Genomic DNA, 22,169 nt, shown 5'->3' on the forward strand with positions numbered 1-22,169 from the left:
ACCAAACTGTACTTGTGTAAGTTTAAACAAGGGAATCCGAAAGTTTAAACAAGGGAATCTGAAATTCGAAACAATTTTTTTCACAGGCTTTAGCATCCATTACGAACTTTAAATACACCCAGAGAAAAAATGACAACATCCGTGTATGAAATGACCACATCCGTGTATGATAGTGTATCAACCACGTTTGGTGTCAAAATGAGCACGCCGTTGTCATTTTGACACCGAGATTTTGGCAACGATTTCAACAACAGATGTGCATGAAATGAGCACATACGTGGTCATTTCGAGCACGCCCCGTTGTCAGATTGTCAACGCTTCGTTGTCAGATCGTCAACGCTTCGTTGTCAGATTGTCAACGCTCCGTTGTCGGATTGTCAACGCCCGTTGTCAGATTGAAATCAATGGTGGTCATTTTTTGATATCCGTTCCTTTTCCATTTTATACCCTTAGTAGAAGAAACGAAATTTTTTGAAAAGTATTTTATTTAACGAAACCAATTACATAAATTCAATATAAATACATATTTGATTTAACAAAACAATTCGAATTACATATATTCAATGTATAGAAACAAATTAAATTAACTTAAATCTGAAATAAACTTTTCCATTATTCATAGGATATAAGTGAAATGGGTAAGTAATAAAATCTAAAATTGGTATTAAAAAAATTGTATCCTCATTCAGAGAACCAACTTCATACGATTGTAAATGATAATCAAAGTTTTTAACTTTTACTTGGTTACATAAAATGTAAACATTTTCATTTTCAATTATTAAATGTTTAATTTTGAAAAGTTCAATTGCGGCATTATTTGTTGCTAAATAATAGTTTTTTTTATACCTAGTTCCCTTAAAAAAAATGTCATCAGACACTTTGCAATTTTGGTAATTTAAAACTGGCTTACGTTTTTGTAAATTTTGTAAATGTTTGCTTACAGTTGTCCTGAACGCATTGTACTTTTAAAAATTTAGTGGACATTAAATGGTCTGTTTTCAAATGAGCTATTAAAAGATTTGCCTTATCAAAATGCTTACGGCAACGAAAGCAAATATACATTTTGAATTGTACTTTAATTATTGTTGCAGAAATTAATAAGTGAAGTCAAATTAACTGATTTTATATCATATACAGTATTAATTTCATAAAAATATTTTTGGATAAAAATCCATGGAATTTGGCAGGCATTTGGATATTTTAAAGAAAGTGCATGAAAAATTTTAAAACATGTATCTAAACATTCGAGGAACGATTGAAATTTTAACAAATTGTGGTTAAAAAAAACATAAAAACCTTTTATATTGAAATCGGACAAACCCTCCACAATTATAAATGGCTGTATAGTTAATCCAGCATTGTAATACTTTTCAGTGACTGTATCAATTTGCCTTTTATAATCGTTAATTGTCGGTAGTCGCAGTACGAAACTTTCCTGCGAATCAGCTATTGTTACTTTTTTTCGTAATTTACCGTTTCCACATTTAAACCTAGCAGGTGATGGTAAAACTGAATTCAACAGTATTGCGTATATATAATCTTGAGCATCTGCAACCGAAATATAAAATAAATATTACTTTTAATGTTTATGATAAATCAGGAATTAAAATTTACCTATGCTGCTTGCCGTCAAAACATTTGCGAAGAGTTGTTTGCAATGTTCGTTATGAATATTTTTCCCATAATAATTGTAAATTTTTTTCTTAAATTGGTCCCATTTAGAAAGTAGAAGATTGCCTTTCTGTGGATACATAATATCGAAATCAATGTTGACCTAAAACGAAACATTAGTATCCATATACAAATAAATAGCTCATGGCTACTTACCAATTCTGAAGCTCTTGCATCGGACAACTTCGTCCATTCAAGGAGAAATGTATGGCTACTTAAATTTTTTATATCTCTTTGCCGTATGTTAAAAGATCTTTTCCATTTTTCGCAGATCGATCCCCAATCATTACATTCTCTTAGTAAGGAAGCTTTCAATGAATTTTCAACTGATTCATCAATTTCGGGAACATCTTTGTTACAAAAATTAGGAGATGTGTGAGTTGCTGCTTTGCTTGTGCTAGGCTCGGAAATCAAAAGCTTTATTCTTTTGGACTTCTTGTTTCTATACTTGGCATAAAGTTTTCCGCTTGCGTTGTTCTTTCCTTTTCTTGAAATGTAATAATAATCCTAAAAATAAAGACATATTATAAGTTAAGAAACTACATAATCAGATACGTTGTTTATATTGTTAATCTTACCCTCATTTCGTTTTCAAGAGGAAAAACGGAACAAATTTCATCCAATATGCGCATATAGTCTTGAGTGTAAAGAGTAACATTGTTGGTTAAAATATCTTCAATAATTATATTAATTATATCATCTCTTTGCTCGTCACTTAATTTCTTATTAACGCTACTACATTCAAGCGCTAGTTTCCCCTTCGAGGTATGTGTTAACAATTCCGTTAGATCCTATATTAAATAAAAAAACTACATTAACTATGCTTACACAAATATTACTCTTACCTTACCTCTGACAAAATTCCTTTGGCTTTTGAGCAGTTCGAACCTGTAGTGTCGGGAGTACCAGGAGTACTTGCAGGTGTCTCGTTGCGTTTCCACCATTCACCTATTTTAGATGGAACTGACATAGTTTCGTCATCAATCCCGAGCTATTGTTATGACAATATTAATACTGAGTTCAACTCTGTAAAACAAATAATACGTACCTTTCGTTTTTTCCAAGCAAAGAGCTTTTCTCTGAATTCAACACGCAGTCCCAATGGTGGCACTGCTTCCTTTAAATCTTCTTTTTTCAAGTACTGCAAGCTGCGAAATGTTACATGTGATGCTAAAAGAACAAAAAAGAAAATTCTTTGTTAATTACACTGATTAACTGAAAAATTCATTTTTATTTACTTACCTTTTAATTGTTCAAAAAGCGACTCCATATTTATTCCTTTTAAGAACTCCCTTAACATATAATCGTCCTCATTGTTTTCCGCATCTTGACTGCTGCAATGGTTTGTATCGCGAACCACAACAATATTGCCATCGATTTCTAACAACTCACCAATGATATTTTGAGGATCTTGCGAATTATTATTCATTTTCAATAAATTTTTTGCACAATGCGTCCTTTCTCTTTCAATAACACGGAAAAAATGGTAAATATGCAGCCGATTGCACACGAGTAAAAAAAATGACAACGGTGGTGCATGATTCATACACGGTAGTTGCTAAAATGGCAACGATCGTGTACGATTCATGCACGTCGGTGTACAAAGTAACAACGGTGGTGCATCATTATGCAGGTGGTGGTGCATAATTCATACACGACCGGTGTCATATTGACAACGACAGTGTGTGAATCATGCACCACCGTTGTCATTTTTTACTCGTGTGTAATCGGCTGCAATTACCAATATTAAAAACGCAAAGTTGTCATTTTGAGCACATCGGTGGACAAATTAAGCACGGCTGTTGTTGGTACCGAAAGTTGACCACGTCTCGGTGTCAATTTGAGCACGTTCGTGCACAATTCACCAACAGCCGTTGTTGAAAAATATAACAACGGGTCGTTGCGAAAATGACAACATACGTGCTTGATTTCGCAACGGGATTTTTCCCTCAGTGTACGATATCTAAAACAATTTCGGTGGGTTTTGTACTCAAACTCGTGAAAATAGGGATATAGGGAGGTACTGATATATGGGACCTATACGAAGACCTGGACCTGCATAGACAATTATCTGTCATAGGCTGTAGTATCCATTACGAACTTCAAATACCAAATTTGAAACAATTCCGGTGACTAATGTCGCTAAAATCATCAAAATACCGAATATCGGGAGGTAACGTTATATGGGGGCTATACGATAACGTAGACCTACATGGCCCGTTTACGAACTTAATCTGCCTACTGGAAAAATAAACATGTGTGCAAAATTTTAGCCTTCTATCCCCATTCGTTCGAAGATAGCGTGATTACAACAGACGGACAGATGGACATTGCTAAATCGACATAAAATTTTACGCTGATCAAGAATATATATACTTTGTTGGGTCTGACATGAGTATTTCGAGGAGTTACAAACGGAATGACAAAGTTAATATACCCTCCATAGTATGGTGGAGGGGATAAAAAAAATTTTGGATGCTTGTTTTGTAGTCTCTGGTGACCAAATGTAAAAAAATCATTTATCAATAAAAGTAATTCGGATTCAATATTCGAATATCGGTAGGTACCGTTTTATGGGGGCTATTGCAAAACGTGGAGCTATTTAAAACATATTCTGCCACCGAAGCTAGGCCCATTACGAACTAGAGATACCGAACGTTAGACAAATTCGTTAGAAAAGGTACCATTATATGACGGCTATAGTAAAACATGGACCATATATACAATGTTCAGATACCGGGGCCAGAACCCATTACTAACTCTAAATACCATAGTTGGAAAATATACCGTGGAAAATGTGCCTAAAATGGTACAAGGTGACGATGTTTTTTTTTGGCTGTTATTAAATTTTCCATCACTTTGACCAAAACTTCCGGCGATAGGTCCTCACATTCTTGACGGATATTGTCTTTTAGAACTGAAAGAGTCTGAGGCTTGTTGACATAAATCCGCGACCTCAAAAACTCCCACAAAGGGAGTTTGGAGCGATCAAATCAGGCGATCTTGCTTGTCAGTGCAAATCGCAAAACGGGAGATTAGGCGACCGGGAAATGCATCCTTCAGCATATTGATTGTGCAGCTTCCTGTTGGAACCACATGTTTTTCAATCCCAACTCATCACACTCACCATTCACAGAAACCGTCTTAGAAGAAAAAAATTCTGGCTCTTCGCGGGTTACTCGCGAATTTCAATGCCCCAGAAGCGTAAATTTATAACCCGCTAAGATGGAAATGGGCATCATCACTCATGATTATTTTTGATAAAAATCATCTTCTCCTTGGTGGTGATAAAATAGTCACCAATATTCCGCGTTCTGGAGCAGTGTAGCGTAACATTGTTTATTAACGTGTATTTCGCATGTGTTTACTACAAAATTATCAAAACAGAACTGACATTGGTGCCCAATCGTAAAATTTATAGCATTTTCTGATAGAAGGATTACTTTTGCCCTACCTTGTATATTCAGACCTGTCAGAACGGCGTTCATAGAACAACAATGACACTTGTTGATCATCATCTACATGAGCAGGCAATATCATACCGAAACGACAGCATAATAAAACGCTGTCGATGCCATGCCTTCTCCCAGACACATAAAAAGGCCTTTATGATCGAGAGAAAGAAAGAGGTATAAAAGTATAACAGCGAGCCTCTAAATTAACTGGTCTTTCAAGTAGGACTGAATAGTATACACTCTGACACGGTCAAAGAAGTTAGGGAGAAATACCTATACTGTTAACTATTACTATGAGTAACTTTAACTAAAATGCAACTGGTTTTCTTAAATAAGTTAATATTTTTGGTATAGCTCCAAGTGATTTCTTCAGTTTTACATTTAAGGGCAACGGCATTGCTTTGTCTGTGAAATAAACAAGGAATTATTCGTATAATCCAAATAGACAAAGCTATATCAGATTTAAAAGCCTACAACGAGGAGTAATAAATGTTGAAGTTGGATTGGTGTCGCAAATATATTTGCCTCCTTTAAAAGCAAATGCTGTAGTAAAACACATGACATCTCATTTAAATATCCATTTACTACTTCTATGTATAACTCAACAAATGTAAAAAAACCTTGATGTTTCAGTCGTTCTAAATAACCTCAAAAGTCTACAAAATGTAACTACACCTGGGTCGGATGGTATTCCGGCTTGTATCTTGAAACATTGTGCGGATAACTTAGCACTCCTACTATGCATTATATTTAACAAATCTCTTACCTCATGTGACGTTCCAGCAAAGTGGAAAGAGTCGCATATTGCCCTCCTTTACAAATCAGGAAATAGAAATGAGGCCTGTAATTATAGAGGCATTGCTAAACTAAATAGTATTCCAAAATTGTTTGAAGGAATAATCACCGACTTATTTTCATTTGAGGTGTCATCTATTTTATCGAAATACCAACATTTATTCCATAAATATCGTTCTATGGGTTTAAAAGAAAATATCAGACGGATTGCAGATACACCGACTTCAGCAAAGCTTTTGATAAAGTCAATTTAAAATTATTGTTACAAAATTGGTTTCAGTCTTTTTTATTGAAGTAGATAAACTCATACCTAACAGGCCAAATTCAAATAGTTAAATTTGAAAGCGCTAATCATATACAATTCCACTATCTTGTAAAGTTTCACAGGGGAGCCATCTTGGTCCAGTACTATTCACCTTATTTATAAATAACTAGCTGACCCGGTCCGCCTTGCCGGCCCGTACTTTTAGTCTTTAATGCATATTTTTTGAAGCACAATAAATCACAGATCTGACTATAAGTCACAATTTTTATAATGAGTAATGACTCCACAGTAATTTCTAAATAGAAATAAATATAAGAGATGTTCACCCACCGTCGGTGTTAGATATTTTGAATAACCTGATCTTATTTTTCAGCCATAGGCTTTAATTTGAGTGTTATGATATAGAAAATTTATAATAGCCCTATGTGAGAACTCAGCACAATTTTTGGCATTGTAAGGAGCCTAGCAACATATTCCATTCAAATGGGCTGTAATTTGGAATTCGTATTTCCAACGTTTAGAGTACCGTGCTGCGTGGTATTTAGTTTTGTGCACCTCATAATTAAGGGCAGAATGATTTCAGAATAGTCAAAGATAATTACTCTTTTACACCCATTACCATAGGATAGGGATTATTATTTTTTATACCCTCCACCAAAAAAGGTATGGAGGGTATATTAAGTTCGTCATTCCGTTTGTAACTCATCGAAATAATCATTTTAGACCCAACAAAGTATATATATTCTTGATCAGCGTAAAATTCTAAGACGATTTAGCCCTGTCCGTCCGTCTGTCCATCTGTCCGTCTGTTGTAATCACGCTACAGTCTAAACGAATTAAGATAGGAAGCTAAAATTTTGCACAGATCTTTCTTTTGTCTGCAGGCAGGTCAAGTTCGAAGATGGGCTATATCGGTCCACGATATCGTATAGCCCCCATATAACGGTACCCCCAGATATTCGGTATTTTGATGATTTTACCCACATTTGTCAACGGAATTGTCTGAAAATCCACACAAGGAGTTCCTTGTGGGTACTTTATACCTCGGCAGAGAATTATTTATATAGGTCCACAATATCGTATAGCCCCCACATAACGGTACCCCCCGATATTTGGTATTTGGATGATTTTACCCACATTTTTCAACGGAATTGTCTGAAAATCCACACAAGGAGTTCCTTGTGGGAACTTTATACCTCGGCAGAGAATTGTTCATATAGGTCCACGATATCGTATAGCCCCCATGTAACGGTACCCCCCGATATTCGGTATTTTGATGATTTTACCCACATTTTTCAACGGAATTATCTGAAAATCCACACAAGGAGTTCCTTGTGGGTAATTTATACCTCGGCAGAGAATTATTTATATAGGTCCACAATATCGTATAGCCCCCACATAACGGTACCCCCCGATATTTGGTATTTGGATGATTTTACCCACATTTTTCAACGGAATTGTCTGAAAATCCACACAAGGAGTTCCTTGTGGGAACTTTATACCTCGGCAGAGAATTATCTATATAGGTCCACAATATCGTATAGCCCCCATATAACGGTACCCCCCGATATTCGGTATTTTGCTGATTTTACCCACATTTTTAACGGAATTATCTGAAAATCCACACAAGGAGTTCCTTGTGGGTACTTTATTCCTCGGCAGAGAATTGTCCATATAGGTCTACGATATCGTATAGCCCCCATGTAACGGTACCTCCCAATATTCGGTATTTTGATGATTTTACCCACATTTTTCAACGGAATTGTCTGAAAATCCACACAAGGAGTTCCTTGTGGGTACTTTATACCTCGGCAGAGAATTATTTATGTAGGTCCACAATATCGTATAGCCCCCATATAACGGTAACCCCCGATGTTCGGTATTTTGATGATTTTACCCACATTTTTCAACGGAATTGTCTGAAAATCCACACAAGGAGTTCCTTGTGGGTACTTTGTACCTCGGCAAAGAATTATCTATATAGGTCCACAATATCGTATAGCCCCCATATAACGGTACCCCCCGATATTCGGTATTTTGATGATTTTACCCACATTTTTCAACGGAATTGTCTGAAAATCCACACAAGGAGTTCCTTGTGGGTACTTTATACCTCGGCAGAGAATTGTTCATATAGGTCCACGATATCGTATAGCCCCCATATAACGGTACCCCCCGATGTTCGGTATTTTGATGATTTTACCCACATTTTTCAACGGAATTATCCGAAAATCCACACAAAGAGTTCCTTGTGGGTACTTTGTACCTCGGCAGAGAATTATCTATATAGGTCCACAATATCGTATAGCCCCCATATAACGGTACCCCCCGATATTCGGTATTTTGATGATTTTACCCACATTTTTCAACGGAATTGTCTGAAAATCCACACAAGGAGTTCCTTGTGGGTACTTTATACCTCGGCAGAGAATTATCTATATAGGTCCCCAATATCGTATAGCCCCCATATAACGGTATCCCCGAAATTGGGTATTTTGATGATTTTACCCACATTTTTCAACAGAATTGTCTGAAAATCCACAAAATGAGTCTCTTGTGGGCATTTTACCTCCTCAAAATGAAGTGTCTATATAGGTCCACGATATCGTATATCCCCCATATAACTGTAATCTCCGATATTCGGTATTTTGATGATGTTAGCCACGCTTTTCAATGGAATTGTCTTAAAATTAACACAAGTAGTTCCTTGTGAGTACTTCACCCCCTGAGAGAGAATTGTCTATACAGGTCCACGATATCGTATATCCCCCATATAACGGTACCTCCCGATATTCGGTATTTTATGATTTGACCCAAATTTTTCATCGGAATTGTCTGAAAATCCACACAAGGAGTTCCTTGTGGGTACTTTATACCTCGGCAGAGAATTATCTATATAGATCCACGATATTGTATAGGCCTCATATAACGGTACCCCCGATATTCGGTATTTTGATGTTTTTAGCCATATTTTTCAACGGAATGGTCACAAGGGGTTCTTTGTGAGCACTTTACCCACCGACAGAGAATTCTCTATATAGGTTAACGATAACGTATAGCTCCCATATAACGGTACCCCGCGATATTCGGTATTTTGATGATTTAAGCCACATTTTCCAATCGTATTGTCTGAAAATCCACACACGGAGTTCCTTGTGAGTACTTCACACGCAGACATAGATTTGTCTTTATAGGTCCACAATATCGTATATCCCCCCATATATCGGCACCTTCCTATATTAGATATTTTAAAGATTTTAAAAGAATTTTTATTGGATTTTATTTTTTTGAAAATTTTCTAATTCGTTCCAAATGGTGGAGGGTATTCAAAGTTCGTCCCGGCCGAACTTACTGCTTTTTTACTTGTTGTCCTTTAAATTGTCGTTGGGGACCCCATAAAGTCCATATTTTCCGTGTTACTTTCTAATATTCGTAATTTTGTTCATGTTTCTGCTACAATTTCCGACTAATGAGTCCTAGTTTGACATATCGCAGTTTATTTCATATAGTACACCCTATTCTACGTTCCTAACCAATCTTCTCTTGAGGTTTACAAATTAAATAGAATACAAAATTTTCTTTTCTGACCACACATTGGTTAGGAAAGTAGACTTAGAGGCGCACTTAATGTAGGGACTATACTTAAATAAATGCCTACCTGCACAATTACCTGTAAGATGTAAGACCGGAATAGCCTGAATAAAATATTTTAGCTAAATCAGAATATGGATGTGGTCAAGACCAAGATGGGCCCTATTCCGAAAATTGAATATGAAAAAAAGGTTTTCTACCACCTTAGAAACACAGATGCCAAATAAGGACCGAAAAACGAAAAAAGTGGTCAAGACACCGAAAATAGCTTAAATCATCTGATGGTTATACCAAAACGGGATCAGTTTTTGCAAGGATGGCTTTTTCTCAAAATAGCGACATTTACTGAAGTTAGTATGGAAAATATTGTTAAAATGTAAAATATACTTAAAATCGGTTTCTATATATATATATATAAATAGAAAAAAATTTTTGTGTTAAATACCCATGTGATAAAAAACATCTATAATAGTCCGATGTGAAAATTCAGCTCAATTTTGTATTGTAAAAAGCTTAATATTTCCATTCAAATGATCTATAATTTGGAATTTGTATTTCCAACATTTAAAATCCTGTACTACGTGGTATTTAGTTTTGTCCACCTCACGTATGAAGGCAGAATGTTGTCAGAATAGCCAAAAAATTAATTTTTTGCTCCGATTACCGTTAGATTGGCATTAATTTTTTTGTCATTTAAATTGTGCGGTGGAGATCCAATAAAGTCCGCATTTTTCATCATAGTATAATTCAATGACGATTAAAAAAATTTTCGGTCCCCCTTACTTTCTAATTTCGTATTTTTTATGTTTCTGCCACAATTTCCGACTGAAGGAGTCCCAGATTGACATTTCGGAGTTTATTTCATATAGACGTGCATCCCAAATCTACGTTCCCAACTAAAATTCTCTTGGGGGTTACAAATTCAATAGAATACCAAATTTTCTTTTCTGACCACACATTGATTGGGAAATTGGACTTGGGGGTATACTAATGTGGGGACTATACTTAAATAAATTCCTATGTGGATAATTATCTGTAAGAAGGTTTTCTACCCCAGGGTTTTTTACACCAGGTAGCGTCGAGACTGAGATGGTCCCTTTTCCGAAAATCAAAAATTTTATGAGAAGAGGTTTTCTTCCCTCTAGAAACAAAGATGTCAAATAAGGGCCAAAAAATCGAAGAAGTAGCCAAGACCCCGAAAATACCTTAAATCATTTGATGGTGATACCAAAACGTGATCATTTTTTGCAAGGATGTTTTTTTTTCTTAAATTATCAACATAAGGTTAAAATGTAGAATGTACTTGAAATCGCGTTGTTCCGTTATCGGGGGTTATGACACACATCATGACCTGCCAAAGCGATTAAAGGTATCTTGAATGTTTAGGAAGAATTTCTGGAAGGAATTCGCTCTACAATTTTGCGTCCTTTATAGTCGGCATTTCACTGATTGTAGTCCCAACGTATTTTGCATTTTGAGTTCTTATTGGACGAATTATTGTCATATGAAAGAAGCAGGTCCACTTTTTGAAATGATCCCAAAAACGCTTTTTCGGTAATTTTCATATTTATTTATAATTTTCATATTTATTTATATTTATACATGAAAGATCGCCATTTAACATCTTATTGCGCACTCATTTCATGTTTTAATATTATTCATTAGGAATTGAAAACAATAAGAAATGTACACTTCAATATAGAAACAAGTAAGCAAAAGCTACAGTCGAGCGGGGCCGACCGTTGAATACCCTACAACACTATAATAAATGATACAGTTTATTAGGCGAAATACTCGACAGAATTCCACAAGATATTGTGACAAATAATAAAAGAAAACCATCAGGTTTCGTTCTCTAATTTTCGAATAATAGCAACTTTAACTAATTTGCTCATTTCCAATTTATTGGTAGATGTTGCACGTAAATGGTCTTCCTAGATCTGGAACCAATATTTCCCAAAGACCTTTAATCTCTCAGAAGTGGCAAAAGATTAACATTTATTATTGGTTTTTGACTGAAACGCATCTATATGAGATACAGACATTTGACTATATTCTTCAACGAAATCAGCCTTAACGAAATAGTCAGAAGTGCGTCTTTCCTGTATTTGTGAATTCTCCAAAAAGACACTGGAATGGGTATTTTCGTATTTTGTCTACAAAAGTTGGCAAACTATTTCACACATTGAATATTTTTGGATGGCCATCCAAAACTATTTGGCTTTTGCAATGTCCGGTAACCTCCATTCAAATGCGGGTGAGGATCGGGCGATAATTAAGAGTTGCTGACAATTTTGCAGTTTTTTTGTCCATTTCAATCCCTAAATATATGGCGATCATCTCCAAAAAGAGTAGGCTTCTATTCTGACCCTCATCTTATCCCTATGCAAAATTTCATAAGGATCGGGCCATAAATGCGATCTGTATATGATATCCTGATATCCTAACTACTTAGTTGTGTTAGCTGTAGAAATATTACCAAATGTTTAATTCAAAATGAAAATATGCCAAAAATATGACAAAATTGAAAAAATATGAGAAAATATTACAAAATCAATATTTTCATCTTTAGAGAGATATTTTTATGCAATTTTTTAATTGCGACCTGTAGAGCAACTGCAAAATCAGGAATTTTTTCAGATTTTGGTCCATTTCAACCCCTAAATATTATGCGATCATCTCCAAAAAGAATAGGGTTCTATTCTGACCTTAACCCCACCTACATTCTAAATTTCGTGAAGATCGGGCCATAATTGCGACCTGTAGCGTGATTACAAATTAACATGGACAGACGGACGGACGGACATACATAGCTAGATCGACTCAGCTCGGCGAGATAGGAAGATCCATATATACTTTCCTATATGGGAAACCAATATTTCGAGGTGTTACATAAATTCTGGCCCAATCAAACTTATAATACCCCCAACACATAGTGTTGTAGGGTATAAAAAGAAAGAATTGAAAAAAGAAAAAGAAAGATTTTAGAATTTTCATATCTTATTCTCTTCTGAAATAATATTATTCGTATTACCCAATGAATACATAAAATCTAGAAATAACAGTTTTATCCGTTGTCGCTTTATACTACCCAAAAAACCTACACATCATATTAAAATTCAAAAAAAAAAAAAAAAACACGTGTACATTTGAAAATAGTAAGTCAAAATGGAAAAAATATGCAATATAAAACATTACTATTGTACATTTTAAAAGTCAAAATGAAAATGTTCAAATTTCACATTTTTACGCGATTTTCAAACCGATATCTTCACTATTTTGGCAAATATAAAGATTTTAGATAAATCGTAATAGTCGGCGTTAAAGGAGGCTTGGTCAATATTTTTTTTCTTTTAAAACCTAACTCGGGGTATGACGAACGTTTGTACAAAAAATTATGCAAATCGGTCCAGCCGTTTTCAACTGATTCCGTTACCAACAAACAACAATTGATTTTTATATATATAGATTAGCTGACCCGGTCCGCGTTGCCGGCCCGTACTTTTAGTCTTTAATGCGTATTTTTTAAAGCATAATAAATCATAGCGGCACAATTTTCATTATAAGTAATGACTCCATTATAATGACTCCAATTTTGATTATAAGTAATGACTCCATGACTAAATAGAAATTAATTTTTGTGTTAAATACCTTTATAATAAAGAACATCTATAATAGCCCAATGTGAAAATTCAGCTCAATTTTTATTATTGTTATAACCTTAACATTTTCATTCAAATGATCTATAATTTCGTATTTGTATTTCCAACGTTTAAAATCCCGTCCTGCGTGGTATTTAATTTTGTCCACCTTATACTTGCAGAATGTTGTCAGAATAGCTAGAAAAATTGCTCTTTTGCTCCGATTACTGTAAGATGGACATTAATTGTTTGTCATTTAAATTGTGCGGTGGAGATCCAATAAAGTCCACATTTTTCATCGTAGTGTAATTCAATGACAATTAAAGAAATGTTCGGTCTCGTGTTATTTTCTAATTTCCTATTTTTTTCATGTTTCTGCCACAATTTCCGACTGAATGATTCCTAGATTGACATTTCGGAGTTTATTTCATATAGACGTAAATCCCAAATCTACGTCCAAAACCAATATTCTCTTGGGGGTTACAAATTCAATAGAATACCAAATTTTCTTTTCTGACCACACATTGGCTGGGAAAGTGGACTTGGGGGTATGCTAATGTGGGGACTATAGTTAAATATGCCTATGTGGATAATTATCTGTAAGATGGTTTTCTACCCCAGGGTTTTTACCCCATGTAGCCTCAAGACTAAGATGGGCCCTTTACCGAAAAATAAAAATTTTATGAGAAGAGGTTTTCTTCCCCCTTAGAAACAAAGATGTCAAATAAGGGCCAAAAAAATTGGAAAATACCTTAAAAATGGTGATACTAAAACTTGATCATTTCTTGCAAGGATGTTTTTTTTTAATTATCAGCATAAGGCGAAAAATTAGTACGAAAAATATGGTTAAAATGTAAAATGTATACTTGAAATCGGGTTGTTCCGTTATCGGGGGTTATGACCCATATCATGACCTGCCAAAGCGATGAAAGGTATCTTGAATGCTTAGGAAAAATTTCTGGAAGGAATTCGCTCTACTATTTTGCGTCCTTTATAGTCGGTATTTCACGGATTGCAGTCCCAATGTATTTTGCATTTTGAGTTCTCATTGGACGAATTATTGTCATATGAAAGAAACAGGTCCACTTTTTGAAGTGAACCCCATAACGCATTTTCGGTCATTTTTGTTTGTACAAATGTGTTTGTATCTTCCAGCTGAAGGTCCTGGAGTTGAAAGCTAGATGCCAATTTTGTACATGAAAGATCGCCATTTAACATCGTATTACACACTCATTTAATTCATTTAGAATTGAAAACAATAAGAAATGTACAATCCAATATAGAAAAAAGAAAGAATTGAAAAAAGAAAAATAATCTTCATCTGGTTCGCTGATTTTTTTACGGCAAATTTTTAAAGGTCCTTTGTCTGTAGAATGTACTATTATTTTGAAATGCGATTCCACTGAAAAATTTTCGATTTTTCCCGATTTTAGAATTTTCATATCTTATTCTCTTCTGAAATGATATTATTCGTATTACCCAATAAATATAAAAAATCTATAAATAGCAATTTTATCCGTTGTCGCTTTATACTACCCAAAAAAACTACACATCATATTAGAATTCCAAAAAAAAAAAAAAAAAAAAAAAAAACGCTACAAATGTACATTCGAAAATAGTAAGTCAAAATGGAAGAAAATCATGCAAAATAAAAAATTACTATTGTACATTTTAAAAGTCAAAATGAAAATGTTCAAAATTTCACATTTTTACGCGATTTTTTTGGATTTTATGCTTTTCTGCCAAGAGGCAATTCCGAATTTGTCTGAATCGTTAAAATCAGACCGGCGGTCTTTATGTTATCAGCGTAGTAACTAACATAATTATCTTTTACATATAGAGAGACAGATTTAAAAGTAGGCGCGTTCTTCAGCCCCTAAATAAATACTTACGGTTGGATGGAAAGCCAACAGCATCTCGTGTAATAATTCTCAAACCGATATCTTCACTGTTTTGTCAAATATAAAGATTTTAGATAAATCGTAATAGTGGGCGTAAAAGGAGGCGTGGTCAATATTTTTTTCTTTAAAAACCTAACTCGGGGTATGACGAACGTTTGTACAAAAAATTATGCAAATCGGTCCAGCCGTTTTTAACTGATTCCGTTACCAACAAACAACAATTGATTTTTTTATATATATATATATATATATATATATATATATATACATATATATATATATATATATATATATATATATATATATATATATATATATATATATATATATATATATATATATATATATATATATATATATATATATATATATATATATATATATAAAAGAAAGTAAGTCCCTCTAACCATGTCGGTCTGCTTGTCTGCCAAAAGGTGGACTTGAGGGGGTACTATTACATTGAAAAAACTCTAAAATTTGTAGATGTGCTGAAAATTTTGTGTAAGATTTTTACCCCCCAAATACACATTTTTAGCCAAATCCTTTGAAATATGGTATAATCAGGAGGTAACTTTATATGGGCACTACTCCGAAACATCGACCTACATTGAAAACCTTCTTCTACCCCTTACAATCCAAGATGACAAATAGAGGTCAAATCAAAAATATATAGCAGAACAACATAGCATGTCAAACTGAAAAAAATTTCGCGTGATTTAAATAAGTAAAAATAGTTTTATCCACCACATTATTGAGGGCAGAATGATTTCAGAGTAGTCAAATATAATTACAATTTTACACCCATTACCGTAAGATGGGAATTAATTTTATGTTATTATTTTCTTATATATGTACTTTGTTCATGTTTTCACAATTTATTTCATATAGATGTACATCCCAAGTCTACGTTCCCAATCAATATTCGCATGGGGGTTACAAATCCAATAGAACACAAAATTTTCTTTTCTGACCACATATTAGATGTGAAAGTGGACTTGGGGATACTCCAATGTGGGGACTTTACTTAAATAAATTCGTATGTGGCAATTATCTGTATGATAGTTCCCTACACCAGGGTAGCATAAACACAATTTTAAACAATGAAAATCTCAAATTTTATGCGAAGAGGTTCTCTACCCCCAAAGATGCCAAATAAGGGCTACAAAGATGCCAAATAAGGGCTAAAAAATGAAAAAAGTGACCAAGACCCCAAAAATAGCTTAAATTATACGATGGTTACATAAATATGAAATCGAGTTGTACCCTTATCCGTGAGTTATGAGCGATATCATGACCTGCAAAAGCGATTTAAGGTATCTTGAATGTTTGGGAAGAATTTCTGGAAGGATAGAAATCCTTTTCTTACTAAAAGTCCCGTTCGCTCTACTATTTTGCACCCTTTATATGTGGTATTTTATTGATTGTACTCCCAAAAAATTTTGCATTTTGAGCTCTCATTGGATGGATTATTGTCAGGTGAAAGAAGTAGATCAACGCTTTGAAATGAGCCCCATTAGGCTTTTTCGGTCATTTTTGTTTGTTTAAATGTGTTCGCATCTTCCAGCTGAACCACGATGTAGGCCCTGGAGTTGAAATGTAGATGTCAGTTAACATCCTATTTCGCACTTATTTCACTTTTTTTGGTGAAAAATTGTATATAGTGGAAAATTATTCTTTAGTTTGTTCAAAAAAAAATCCACTGAATTCAATATGATAATACAAATTGAAAAAATTGACAAAAAATAATAACAAATTGAAAAAATCTTAAAGATCCTTCAAAGTTTGTCAATAGAATGTATTATTATTTTAAAATTCGATTTCATTGAATTTTTTTTTTTCGATTTTTTCCCGATTTAAGAGTTTTTGCAAAGTTTTGGAAAAGAATTATCTTTTAACTTTGGTGTGACCGCGTTAAATTATTTCGTTATCATATATTCCGTTTCTCCACCACATAATTCGGTACTACACTTCCATGTAACCCGCCATCAATTTCAGTTCTTAAGAAATCAAGTCAATTAAATAAATTGGTATTAATATTCGAATACAAAAATAAAATATAAAAAACACTTCAAATGTACACTAGAAAAAAGTAAGTCAAAATGGAAAAAATCGTGCAAAATAAAACAATACTATTGTAAATTTCAAAAGTCAAAATGAAAATGTTAATATATCACATTTTTACGCGATTCGCCATCTCCGAACTCGATCTAAGATTGACAAAAATATTACGATGTACCAAGTTTGGACCAAATCGGATACTCCCTCCGAGAGTTATCGTGCGCACCAGTGAGCAAGACAGACGGACGGACGGACATCGCTAGATCGACTCCAAATGTTCTGAAACGGATTTGCTCCAAAGAGACCTAGGGTCTAAAACCGTTATTTTGACTAGGCACGTTTTGACCGTATCCCATAAATCTATATTCTTCTATATATATAAAAATCAATTGTTGTTCGTTGGTAATGGAATCAGTTGAAAACGGCTGGACCTATTTTCATAACTTTTTGTACAAACGTTCGTCATAACCCGAGTTATGTTTTTAAAGAAAAAATATTGACCACGCCTCCTTTTACGCCCACTATTTTGATTTATTTAAAATCCTTTTATTTGCCAAATAATGAAGATGTCGGTTTGAAAATTATTACACGAGATACTGTTGACTTGGAGGGAACTCCAACCCTAAATATTTATTTGGGGGCTGAGGAACTGACCACGCCTACTTTTTAATCAATCTATATATAAAAATCTCAATTGTTGTTCGTTGGTAAGAATCAGCTGAAAACGGCGGGAACGATTTGGATATTTTTTTTTAAATGTTCGTCCTACCACGACTTAGTTTTTTATGAAAGGGAAAAGTGACCACGCCAAATATATGTAAAAAAATGTACATAAGTATAGTAACGCATCAGTTGAGAACGGCTGGGTCGATTTGACTCAAATTTTCTTTTGGGTATTTGTAACTGTTGTAAAAAACGAAAAAATGGAGAAATTTGGCATATTTTCTATGCATAATACAATTATATGGTTGCCGTCCCAAAATTTTTTATTCTGATTGAAAAATACTTCTCAAAGCATCAAAAAACTTTAGATCTCAACATACTTCTAAATTGAAATTATGTTTATTGGGGAACCAATATTAAACAGTTGATTTTACAAAACCGAAAACTTTAAATGTCAAATTACAGTTCATTCGGTAGAAATTGTAAGAAAAACATGCAAAAGGACGAAATTTTATAAACTGATGAAACTTTATTTATGATAGTTAAACTAGTCATATTGCAAGGTATTCAATTTAGAAGTTCCTATCGATTCTAAACTTTAAAACACCATAAAATTGACTAGATATGGAAATAATCCATCCAATGAAATTAAAAAATTCATTGGGACTGCAATCAGTGAAATACCGAATATGAAGAGGCACTTAAATCACAAGTAACGTTATACGGGTATTATGCGCTATCTTCAGTAATTACACTACACCGCAGACAATCATGGGGTAGGGAAATTTTTCGGCTGGTAGATAAAAATCCCAAAAGAAGGGTTCCCGGATCAAACTTGTTTGAGGTCCATATTATATAGCTTAACCATACACAAAGGGCTCTATACTCCGCAAAAGTTTGTGTTAAATTTGATACAGTCCTAGGGGTTACATGAAGAATCATTTGTACAAAATATGTATCAGGTCGGTCTATATTGTGATATAGCCCCCCAAAAATGATTTAGCCCCTTAGAAACTTCTCAAATATTGGTAATTTGAGATTTAAGAAAGAACAACACATTCTTTCAAATAATTATAAGTATTGAACCATTCTTTGGTATAACCCTTATATGAAGGTATCCGCTGATTTCAGCTATTTCCAAGGTCTTGGTCTCATTTTTCAATTGATTTTGCCCTTATTTAGCATCTTAGCTTTTAAGGGGGGTAGAAGACCTCTTCGTGGAAATTTTTCAATGTCAGTGTTTCGGAGTAGCGCTCATATAAAAGTACCTCTTGATTTTACATATTTCGAGGGTTTCGATTATATTTTCGAATCGATTTGGCTTAAAATGTGTGTTTAGGCTACTTTTGGGGTAGAGAACAATCTTATATGGGTATATTACTCTCAAATTAAAACCTTTGAATAATGGAATCAGGTTTTTTGAAACACTATAAGTCGCCCGGTACGTGAACCTGATTTGACATTTTTGCAATGCAGATTTATTTCTATTTAGTCGAGTCATAATTTATACTAACCACTTATGTGAGCCAGATCTGTGAATTATTATGCTGTAAAAACTATGCATTAAAGACTAAAACTACGGACCGGCAACGCGGACTGGGCCAGCTAGTTGCATATAAATGTTCGATTTTGTTATATATTCATAATAATATTTATATCATATGTATTTAGGACCGATATGAAATGGACAGTATTGGCCCATTCTTTCAAACCCCACTCCATAAACGGTCAAGAGTTTGAAAATTCACAACAGAAGTCAACATATTTTTAAATAATCGAACATTGGCTGAGGGTATACATCTGTCGGCAAAACCGACCGATACTTTTTTACTTGTTATTATTCTGATTAAAATATCGTGGCTGGGGCGCCCAGTCATTGCCATCATATGAATATAGATTACGTCTGATTAAACTGAACAGATTAACTAGTAAGCGTTCCATGTTTAATGTAACATCCATTTTAAATATTTATACCCTACAACACTATGTGTTGGGGGTATTATAAGTTTGATTGGGCCAAAAATTATGTAACACCTCGAAATATTGGTTTCCCACATAGGAAAGTATATATGGATCTTCCTAGCTCGCCGAGCTGAGTCGATCTATTTATATATATTTTGTGTTGAAAAAATTCACAATTTTTCATTAAACCGCGAATATTTTAAATCCCGGCGAAATCACAAAGCCATGACAAAGTTACTTCTGATCTTTACATTGATGTTAACATCCAACAAAACGGATATATAGCAAAATATGTGTGATATATTTGTTTATCAAAGAAGATATTCTTGAAAAATCTTTTATATATCGAGAACGGCTGAACTAATTTCGACAGTTCTCATTAATTTAGAATGGCCTCTTGGCAGGAAAGAAAAAACGTCTAAAAAAATCGCATAAAAATATCTCTCTAAAGATGAAAATATTGATTTTGTAAAATTTTCTCATATTTTTTCAATTTTGTCATATTTTTGGCATATTTTCATTTTGAATTAAACATTTGGTATATTTCTACAGCTAACAAAACTAAGTAGTTAGGATATCAGGATATCATATACAGATCGCATTTATGGCCCGATCCTTACGAAATTTTGCATGGGGATAAGATGAGGGTCAGAATAGAAGCCTACTCTTTTTGGAGATGATCGCCATAAATTTAGGAGTTGAAATGGACTGAAACCTGGTTTTCTTTTATTATTTGTCACAATATGTTGTGGAATTCTTTCGAGTATCTCGCTTGTATAATCTGTATCGTTTATTATAGTGTTGTAGGGTATTAAACGGTCGGCCCCGCTCGACTGTAGCCTTTGCTTACTTGTTTTCAAGATAAAATAATTTCAGATTTAATTTTTCAGACAGTTTGCATCCAATGAGACCAACTAGTAATTACGAGCTACTGCAAATTACTCTAATAACGATCCTTTACGCCGACTTTTAATGGAATTCAATAAATCTTACCATTTTATCGATCTTACTGAAAATCGTGATTCAATTAAGAGAAAACTAATTTCATATTTAGGCCCCTGAATATTGTTTTTAAAAATCGTTGGAAGTCTGTAAGGATTTTGTATCTATAGGCTTAAGAAATGAAATAAAACAATACCGTCATATAATTTTTGTTTCAATCATAGCACTCAGCAAAGTCTTACGGTACCGATCATGCTTCGTATGATATTTTATTATATACCGGTTAGGACTTAGATATATGTACATGTTTTATTTTGTTTTTGTTTGTGTTTCTCTTTATCCCTTAAACCGGGATTGTCAGTTGGAGCGTCCCTAGTTTCTGTCACAAATGACTTATATTTCGACACCAAATTTCTTTAGTTGTTTGTTAAATAAATTAAATTAGTTTTATTTTTTTCTTATTTTTTGCAATGCAAATATTGGTAAAGTCATCAAAGAAATTGTATTACAATGTTCCCCACTTGTTGCTAAGGAACACGGCCAATTTCGATTTACCAAAAGAAGTTTGTTTTCGAATAAAAATAACTTTTTCAACAATGGAAATCTAAACAAGACGTCAGCTATAGAAACAAGCTTTGTGTAATTAGCTAATCTTGTTTTTGATAATACGGACAAAGCTGTTGTCGATGTCGAAACCGCTGGCAACAACAACGACATCCTTCAGTCATTTGTTGGACATGGCTACAGTGACCTGAATGCCCGCCCTGTTGTACTTGCACTTCTTGTTGGGCTAACATTTCAACCGTAATGACGATATTCAACAAAAATCCCATTTAAAAACATTTTTCTGTGTAACGACGCCCTCGGCAAAAGCTGTTTTAATTGAAGGTAGAGAGACTATTATCAAGGTGGAATGTAAATACATATCTTTTTGTGTATCCCATGGAAATGAAATCAATTAATGTTCAGTCGAGATTCCATGGTGGTATCAGACGCCCAGTGATGTGTTGAGTCACACATACACTCGCCCAAATTTACATCCCTATATTTTGTACAAACATAATATAAAAACGCCCTTACCCTAACCAAGTCCTCGCCGTATGTCAATGTACAATGGAAAACCACAAGGATGAAACTTTGTCCTACTTGTTTTGTTGGGCGCACATTTCCATACTTCCAGGTATTCGTTTGCTTCGCTTCGCTACATTGTTATGTGATATGGCAA

At 34.1% G+C, this 22,169-nt stretch overlaps 2 protein-coding genes across 2 annotated transcripts in view; one reads left to right on the top strand and one right to left on the bottom strand.

The window, feature by feature from the left end:
• The window catches only part of LOC101891836 (high affinity cAMP-specific and IBMX-insensitive 3',5'-cyclic phosphodiesterase 8), an 83,207-nt gene that overhangs the window by 23,368 nt on the left and 37,670 nt on the right, over window positions 1–22,169 (top strand). The gene's annotated exons all lie outside the window — the stretch shown is intronic.
• LOC131804258 (uncharacterized) lies at window positions 119–3,615 on the bottom strand. Its single transcript, XM_059126845.1, has 7 exons — window positions 2,914–3,615; window positions 2,720–2,841; window positions 2,522–2,662; window positions 2,250–2,462; window positions 1,828–2,178; window positions 1,615–1,774; window positions 119–1,548 (listed from the first exon to the last, which is right to left on the bottom strand). Exons 1-7 carry the CDS (start codon window positions 3,215–3,217, stop codon window positions 1,076–1,078), a joined length of 1,764 nt encoding a protein of 587 aa, XP_058982828.1. The 5' UTR covers window positions 3,218–3,615; the 3' UTR covers window positions 119–1,075.

This window comes from Musca domestica, unplaced genomic scaffold (genome assembly GCF_030504385.1).
Source record: "Musca domestica strain aabys unplaced genomic scaffold, Musca_domestica.polishedcontigs.V.1.1 10, whole genome shotgun sequence".
NCBI classification, from domain to species: Eukaryota; Metazoa; Arthropoda; class Insecta; order Diptera; family Muscidae; genus Musca; species Musca domestica.

What these genes read in the sequence shown, in the direction of transcription:
- LOC131804258 (XM_059126845.1), bottom strand. Translation starts at nt 3,217, where the DNA reads ATGAATCATGCACCACCGTTGTCATTTTTTTTACTCGTGTGCAATCGG. An exon ending in CCAAAGGAATTTTGTCAGAG is followed by an intron (nt 2,463 to 2,521) that starts GTAAGGTAAGAG and finishes TATTTAATATAG; the next exon opens with GATCTAACGGAATTGTTAAC. An exon ending in ATGCAAGAGCTTCAGAATTG is followed by an intron (nt 1,775 to 1,827) that starts GTAAGTAGCCAT and finishes GTTTCGTTTTAG; the next exon opens with GTCAACATTGATTTCGATAT.